General features: G+C 36.7%; 1 protein-coding gene across 1 annotated transcript; it reads right to left on the bottom strand.

Annotated features, from left to right (window-relative positions):
• Nucleotides 1–2,029: 2,029 nt before the first annotated feature.
• cuedc2 (CUE domain containing 2) lies at nucleotides 2,030–5,234 on the bottom strand. Its single transcript, XM_067236514.1, has 9 exons — nucleotides 5,077–5,234; nucleotides 4,469–4,558; nucleotides 4,094–4,237; nucleotides 3,775–3,836; nucleotides 3,251–3,372; nucleotides 2,958–3,125; nucleotides 2,768–2,832; nucleotides 2,581–2,641; nucleotides 2,030–2,486 (listed from the first exon to the last, which is right to left on the bottom strand). Exons 2-9 carry the CDS (start codon nucleotides 4,540–4,542, stop codon nucleotides 2,340–2,342), a joined length of 843 nt encoding a protein of 280 aa, XP_067092615.1. The 5' UTR covers nucleotides 4,543–4,558; nucleotides 5,077–5,234; the 3' UTR covers nucleotides 2,030–2,339.
• Between the last annotated feature and the right edge of the window lie 3,668 nt (nucleotides 5,235–8,902).

The raw sequence follows: 8,902 nt of genomic DNA, 5'->3' as shown, positions 1-8,902 counted from the left end.
ACGGAAGTTAAATCCAATTCATCCAACGCAATCGCTACCAAGACGAACACAGCAGTAGTCTACTAGTACTGTACCGTAGTAGTACAATTTACCGGGGCAGCTTCTCCACACAGGGCTATATCGCATTTTGCGTTGTTACTGACAATGATCGCTACCAGTGAGCTTTTTATGAATGAGCGATTTTCCACTAAATAAATGTCAAGCTTATTTACGTTTTGGGGGGCATATTTTCAGTTAGCAGATGGGACTGTCTGAATCGCGATTCCATCTTCTACTGCCGGGTAACGTCGTAGAATAATCTTCAAAGGGGGTTCTTTATTAATGAATGAATGCAATGAGTAGGCTACATGCCTGAAAATATCACGAGAAGGGAAAAACTTAAAATGACGTTTAAGTCATAGAGATTAGGTCAATTTTTACACCGGTCTGCCAAATTTATTCGTTTTGATTCAACGATGAGGCTGCCTCTTGCAGGGGAAATGAGAAGACATCTATTTCATTCTACACTTCACTCGTATTTTCAGTTGTAAATGAGCAGCAAAAAAAATTCCTTTAAATCTATTTAATCTTTATAAATAATAAGTATGCATTTTCATATAAAATATACAGAAATCAGTTGTAAAAATTTCATTCAAAAACGGACCCCTGTGCAACCGACGCAAGCAAGCACACCCTACAATTTCCCCAGAAATTGTACCCTCTAGTTACAATTTGTAATAAGTAGTGATAGGTAGGTTACTTTCAGTTTAATTTAAGAGATTTAAACTTCAAGTTTAATCTTAAAAAAACTGGTAGTAAACTTTTAATATTTGGGTGTGGTTGATATACTCATTACTTCTGTTTGACCTTCTGTATTTTACACATCAGGGAGAACTGGATCAGGAAACTCATTAAGAACATGTAGAAGAAAGTGGAGTGTTTATTTTAAAAGTGTGTAGCAACCACATATAACAACAAAGGCTTATTTTAAAACAAGGCAATGGTCTGGTAAAATAGAAAAAGCTGTATAAACCATGAAAATCCAATGGTGTGGTTCACTCACATACTGTAATACTGGACCATACCATCAAAAGTACAGAAAAAAAGTATTTTTAACAGTAACATCAGGGTGTCATTCTCCTATAAAGCATAATTCAAAGATATTTTACTTCATATACAACACAAAATAGCATATATGGTACATAAATATCTCAACTTACCACTGATATCATAGCAATTGAAAATAGCACAATTTCACAAGCAAAGTAGAAATGGGAGTCATGACACAAACAAGTGGTAAATGCAAAATGAACATAAATGAGATGAGTTATAACGTGAGGTGAATTTGGCTGTAATCTTGCTTATTAAAATGGATCCTATAAGCACCTAAAGAGATATCCCCTTCAGAACATTCAAAAACATATCCTTTCAAATCTAGACATCTATATATAAAAAATAAAAACATGCAATTTGATTCTTAAAACCATTAAAAAGTAAAGGTTTAGCCATGGCATAATCTCTATTGTGACAAAACAAAGTGCCTTTGTTGGTTGACACCTTCAATCGAGAACAGCACAAGCAACTTTCACTTTCATTTGCACTTATTTAAAGTTGCTAACTCTAAAAGCTTTTAAATAGTTGCTGAGCTGCAATGTTTGCCAAGTCAATGAAAAAATCTGAACATTAAGAAGTCACTTTATATAATTCAGTATAGTGACAGTAATGCAGGAAATGTATTTCAATCTCTGCAAGACTCAAGGTGTATTGCATAATGAATGAGTTCTTCTGATAACGGTAGTCAAAATAGCTTAATCAATATATCAAGAAGTAAACACATAGACAAAACAGTCACTGCAACATCAGGCCAGCTGAGATGGCAAAAGAAAAAAAACTGTAAAAGTAGTATTGGCAACACATTATTATAAACTTGTCAGCCATTCACCAAACATTTGAAATATATTTATAAATGGTTGGTAAAAATGTATCAACGGTCAATAGGTTTGATCTTTGAAAGACACTGGCAAAGCAGCCACCCCACAGCCCCTTGAGGGGCCCACAAGCTCTGGGGGGTCCATGCGTCTATCGTCTCAAAATATTTTTGATGACCTTTATTTTACCAGTACTTTATAAATGTTCGATGCTTCAAGTTTCAGTCAAGGACAATTTTATGCCAACACATCAACCTATGGTGAAAATGAAAAATAAGGATTGCAGAAATGTTTAGGCAGAACTAGATGGTTACACAATTCTGAAATAAGACAATACGACTCATAATACCAACACAGAAGTATTCCTTTACCAGGGAAATGTAGACAATACTTCGAAAAAGACAAAAAATGCCGGTCCTTGGCAACCAGTCATCAATGGAATCTGTATTTACGAGCAGGCTTGATGCTAACATAAGTCTTTTTCATCTCCTCGGAATCCTCCTTCTTCACAAGGTGGTAACGCTCTCCTTTGGTGGTCACCACCTGGTTGCTGTGGTAACGCACAAGCTTTTTGGGGGCCTAGATCAAAACATAAAAATACAGTCTTAGTAGGAATCTTTTTCGAGGGGTCAGACACCTGGGATGTTCCCAAAACATTTCAGCCAGAACCTACCTCTTTGGGTACAACTGGCCTGTGAGTTTTCTTATCATCCTCTCTGTCCACCAGCATGTATCTGAAGAGACATTCCAATCATTAATATATAAATACTACTAAACTATATAGTATCGCCTAACTAGGAGACATGATTTGTGCTAAAAAAAAACAGCAAGTGAAAAAAAATCTTCAAACTGAGACCTACTTCTCCAGGATGCTCTCTTTCATCTTCTGGTCTCCTTGTCGAGACACAATCTTCCCATGGTGTACCTAAAGGAAACAATTTAATCTGGTTGATAGAAAGTCAACAGTACAATATATCACCAAGACCAAGTATCAGGTTCAAGTGAAACGGTTGATGTTTTAATATCGTTGATATAAATGGACAGACTGACATTGAGAGGGGAGGGGCTGAACTGGACATCTCCCTCGATGATGAGGCGCACAGCTTCCTCCATATCTCCCTTTGCGATGGACAGGGCACTCCTGGCATCTGATAGGCTGCACTTGGGGAACATTTCCAGGAGGTGCTGCTCCTGAGCCTCAAATTCAGGGATGGTTATCTAGACGTAGTGGGACAGTACAAGCATTTACACCAGTATAACACCCACAAGCAATCTAAATTTGAATTGACAATGGTCCGGGTAGGTTTGGTATAACTAAGGTGTAACTACCAAAGTGTTACTACCTTTGCAGTGGCACCCTCTATCTGTGTCATCTGATGATTGGTTTCTCTTGGCGGTGGAACAGTAGATATGGGGCTGAGCTTTAAAGGTAAATCTTCAAAACCAGCCTTAGGTGCACTCTTTTCTGCATCGAAGAAATGCTCAATTATTACATTATGACACAATTACATTATTTAAGTATTAGAGGATTAAGTGTGGATACACTGATGACCTTGAAAGCATATGGATTGTTACATATTTTAGCCAAGCTTTTGTCAAATGGATGTGCATCACTTAATGTTTGTTTAACTACATGCTCTTATGGTTCTTCCCTTTGGCACTTACTTTGGTTGTTCACAATGTGTGCTTCATGTTTTGGCTACTCGCGATGTTTTTTGGCTATCTTGTTGTTTTGATCAGTGACCTATGCACTTTGTAAAGCTCTCTCTTGGAAGTCGCTTTGGATAAAAGCGTCTGCTAAATGAATAAATGTAAATGTAAATGTAATGTGTAATGTATGATACTAAAGGCTACATTATCCTGTTACCTGAACTTCGGGCTGTGGCTAATTTTGAGGCCAGGCTGAACATCATCTCACAGACTTTGACACTGTAAAACAGGTTAATATTGTTTTGTTTCAAGGTGAAAAGAACAGATAGGCATTGACTTAAATCATGAAAGCCACATCATGAAACAGCTAAATCATGGCCTGACAGGAAAATCTGAGCAATGGAATTGGTACACATTATGTTTGTTACTTTGGTGTGATTTGTTACTTTGGTGTGACTGTAAGGATCCTTTAATTCTTACACCTGCAGACACAACACATTAACTAGATGTTCAGAGACACATTTGTTTAGAATTACCTGTCAATTTCAGCAAAGCCAGGGATATAGGCCTCTAGCATCTCAGCAAACACCTCCACATCAAAGTTCTCTTCCACACTCTCCTGAGAACCCAGATCCTCCAAAACTCCAGTAATGTAGGACAAAAGTACATCATCCAAGGTGCTAAACAGGAAACAAGGCACATCAATATAGTCAAGACATACTGTACCTGGACAGCATTCATTCAAGCTAAATCCTGTCAATTGGTCTCACGGAAGAGCCTGATTGAACATGATTGTTTGATGTGGGATAGCTGGGTACAGAAAAATATAATAGTAGAAAAACGTATTTAACTACTGGTAGTCTGTTACAGCAAATAGCCTACTACAGTGTGATACATCAACTAAGTCTTACCTGAGGTCTGCACCAGGAATGTATGTCTGTATGAACTCATGCAATGCATCATGGATTATCTTGTGAAGGTCCATAATGACTTTCACCACACTAGAAATGAAAAAAACACAAACATTAAACAGAAAGACTGGGTTGCCTTGGCTCTCAATGCCAGACCTAATGAGCTAACGTTGGGCCTATGTAAAAAAAAATAACGTTTTTTTAGAGGCAGCAGTAATCGGCCATCACTAACGTTACCAAATCCTCAATGTTATCGGGATGAACTAAATGATTCACTAAATGATGAGTGACAGCAGATGGCCCAACAGTAGCTAGGCATTCTAGAATATTCAAAAAAGCTGTTTCTGTTCTGATTAGCTTAAGATCTTTGATAGCTAGCATTAGTTATCGCGTTAACAAATACACACGAAGATTGAAACAACGTTAGCCGGGTTATTTACTAATAAAATACTATTCACTTATCAGCAATACTATTTGAAAACATTAGAGACAGAGATAACGCGAATCCCATCATATGACGTTTTAATAGCAGAGTTTGCCAGCTAGCCAGTCAGCTAGCCTAACTAGCTAGCTGGTTAGCAATGTTGTTCATGTTGAAAAATACTTACGTTCGATTGAAAGTAACCTAATAAGTAAAAAGGAGGTGTGGACGGGAATTTTAATCGTTTGCCCTTACTGGTGCATCAGGAATGCAGGATAAATTAATTCAGAGGAAATAGACTAAATAACTAGCAATAGCTAGCAACTAGCAAAAAGCAGCCCGCTGTCACTATTATTCAAAACATATGACGTCATATCCCCCCAAATGTAAATACAAGCACGTGCGTGCAAAAAAGTGCGTGCATACAAGCTAGCTAACTATTATTAGTAGGGCTACAATCACATTTTCATCGAGCTAATTATTTCCAGATTGGCTTAATATTACTAACAATAATTTCCCTACACAGACTTACATTTGATGACATGTCGAAGTGAGAAAAGCAAAACATGAGGACTGAGGGGCCCAACACCGCAACTCTTCTGAGAACACCTGGGAGAAACGTACGTTGTTCTGAAGTGTGAGCTGCAATAAGGGTTGCAGTTGCACTACTACAAAATTAACGCTAGATGGTAGCATTCAAACACCGTGTGGTTTCACATCCTCCAGGGATTTGTATTTATTTTAGTAGGATAGATGCTCACGGGACGATAAAAACAGAACTTGAGGTTATCAGAGCACATCTCCAACGGTTTAGTTAGTGTTGTGATAAATTCATGTTACTTATAATTGATTATTTAGCAAAACTGTTGGGACATGACTCACCGTTTGGCCGATTGTTATTTTGCTATTAAGTACAGATTCAAATAAATAATGTAATTAATTAACTATAAATGTAAAGACTAATTTGCAAATGCACGTGACACATACATTAAATAGTTCAATATTAAGTATTTAGCCTATTCTGTTTTAATGGTCAATAGAAATGGAAGTCAAATCATCAACTTTCAGATGGTCACACAAAAAATTGTTTGTCAGGTGAACACTGCAAGAATTACGACCAATGTTACAGTTATGATCTTTGCTATTGGATCCAGCTGCACGGTCTTGCTTTGTTCCATTTCTCCTGGTTTGCCATTATAAACGCAGAAGATCTATTTTCCACCTGATGGCATGAGGTGGTCCATCTGTTTGTGTGTGTTATGGCCCAGAGGTTAGAGAGAGAGATTTCCCTGGCCTTCAAGGTGTTCCACCACAGAAAGATTTAACACTAACCCTGCTGGGCTTCTGTCCCACCAAGAAAATCAACACACTGAGTCTCACCGCAATTTTACAAACTCTTTGAACTTTACATGTATCATTTTAACCATGTTGCATGCTTTTGAAGTGGAGGTTGTAAAAAAGTATATTGTTTCTATTGTAATTTTTATAATTTTACGCATGTGAAGCACAAGTTGTCAGAGCAGATTTGCTCATTAACCGTAATTAATTATTGATATTTTGTCAAAGATATAATAAATCATAGTAACAAGTGTTTCTACATTCATACCCATTCATAAATTTAGAGTTTGCATTGCAACATTCAAATTTTTACTTTTAACTACTTTGAAATGTCTTTAGAGCTATGGTTGTTGAATATGTTATATAAAAGTAAAACATTTGCCCAAAGGAAACACAATATGCTATCAGGAAAGACGAGAGTTTTATATTTCATTAAAGTTGAACATTCACATTATTATGTAGAAAGCTCACAATAAGTATAAATACATGGTTTATTTAATTTTTTCAGAAAGGAAAATGATTTTGTGTGTAATGTATTTGGATATGCATTGGTTAATGATGAGATGTGTCCATTCGGTGTCCCACACCCATTTACAATATTTAAATACATACATACATGTATAAGAAATATATTATAAGACTTAGCTCTGTCTTTTCAACGTATCTAAGTATTTAAGTAAAACATAATTACTCTCAGACGTACCAAAATATTTTTTTCTGTGGTGGGCCCAATCCCAAAAGTGCTTTAAATTGGTCGATAAAATGAAAAGACAAATAAACTCCTCTTATTGGCAGATGCAGAACTGTTATATTTTACAGAAAACACTTATCCTTGTGTTTTGTAATTGTATTTTGCATCATTCAATGAAACCCTGTCAGACCATAATGCAGTGTGAGACAAATGACTGTATAATATATCCCTTTCAACATTTCCCTCCAAATCAGAATGCATAGACAGTGCACAAAGTTTCGAAAGTGTCTCCTACAATGTTGATCATTTGACCTTTTGGGTCATTGGTGCACTGTGATACAAAAACCTGTGTTTACAATTACATATATTGATGCCTATGATCTGAAGGCTGAAGGTCAAGACCATTGTTACTTATTACACTATTCATTGGATTAGTCAGGTGATTCCAAAATAAAATCCATGGGATTAATTCTTGACGTCAACAAGGTGCTGAAATATATGAACGCTCTTATCAAGGCAGAATAAGCATTGATTTCATTTTCCATTTTGAAATCCGCATTTGTCAGTGAACTACTTGTTAAATGAACATGCAGTTTCAAAACATAATGCTGTTTTACTTTGATAGTTTTTCTATTTTTACTGTAGCAATATGCAGAGGTACGATCAAGGATACCATGCAACAATGCCGAGTCAGAAGACATAATGTGGATATTGTACTGCCGGCACCGATTTCCATTCTCACACAGACAATGGGGTAGGGTGGGGGTAGTGGGTGTCTGAACTCAAATTTTCTCATTTCCCCATCCTCATCAGTCACCAAACACTGTGAACGATTTATTGCCAAATTAATTACCCTTTACCCAACTTTAGACAATAATACTCTGAGCTGTCTGTTGGAACAGTTCTGTAATTATTCTATTAATGTTTGATTTGCAGTTCAGGCAGAGTGACTTCATATTTCAACTTTATTATATTTTCTTAGTGATTGTGTAGTATTGCATATATAATACAATGATTCATATTTATTTGATATTTTTCAATCAAATTACCTATGTGGCAAAGTAGGAATCAGCAAATGTTATTAAGTTTAACTCAGAACGAATGTTTTCAACAGAATTTAAACATTTAACTTCTAACCACTTTTCACTTAACCCTTTCTAATTCATTACAAAAGGTGGCTTAATTCAGTGAAATCATGCAAATGAAAGTTTAATTAAACTTTTGAAGTCTTACATAAAGGGAGTTCACACAAGCATAAGCCAGCCTTTCACCCTAATGTCTAACAAGCCTCCTTATTAATGACTTGCTAAATAAATAGTTTTATTAGCAACATTTTATATTAACATGTCTTCTCTGCAGATGCTCCTGTCCTAATGCTTTTGAAAAAGAAAGATTAATTTAGTTTTAGTTAAATTATTCAATAATTGTAATGCAATTAAAATATTACTTTTATATTTAATTGAACTAATTTACTACAGATTATGGATTTGCGGTAGTTGTATCCAGAGCTAGGGTTTGGAACTGGTTCCTTCTGGGCTAAACTGATTCAGATCCGGGCCACCTGTGTGGCCTAGCTTGCCCTCGCGTCTGCCTCCTGTCTAGATCCTGTCCCCAGGAAGTAGGCACCAGGCTACCCCTCATTTCCACCCCCACCCCCAACCCGCCCACCCCCACCCCCCAACCAGACATTGGGTTTGTGTGCACAGGGAGGGCCAGACGGGGTATGCAGACACAGACCTCTCCTTAAACCCACATGAACCCCCCCCCCCCCCATCTAAATCCAATCTCATTGATTTACAAAATGTTCTTACATTTTTCAAAACTACCTCTCTGTACTAAAAGCTGGCTTCTGTAGTAAATACTATATAAAATATTTTAAAAGGGGGCATCCATTTGTCTCTATAGTCTATTGCATTTACTTTTCCCTGTGATTACAAAAGAACACTAATTCGAATGGTTCAAAAGGATTGTTATTACTGACCTG

This window comes from Osmerus mordax, chromosome 5 (assembly GCF_038355195.1).
Source record: "Osmerus mordax isolate fOsmMor3 chromosome 5, fOsmMor3.pri, whole genome shotgun sequence".
Taxonomy (NCBI): domain Eukaryota; kingdom Metazoa; phylum Chordata; class Actinopteri; order Osmeriformes; family Osmeridae; genus Osmerus; species Osmerus mordax.
The sequence above is the reverse complement of the archived record's forward strand: the minus strand, read 5'-3'. Positions and strand labels throughout refer to the sequence as shown.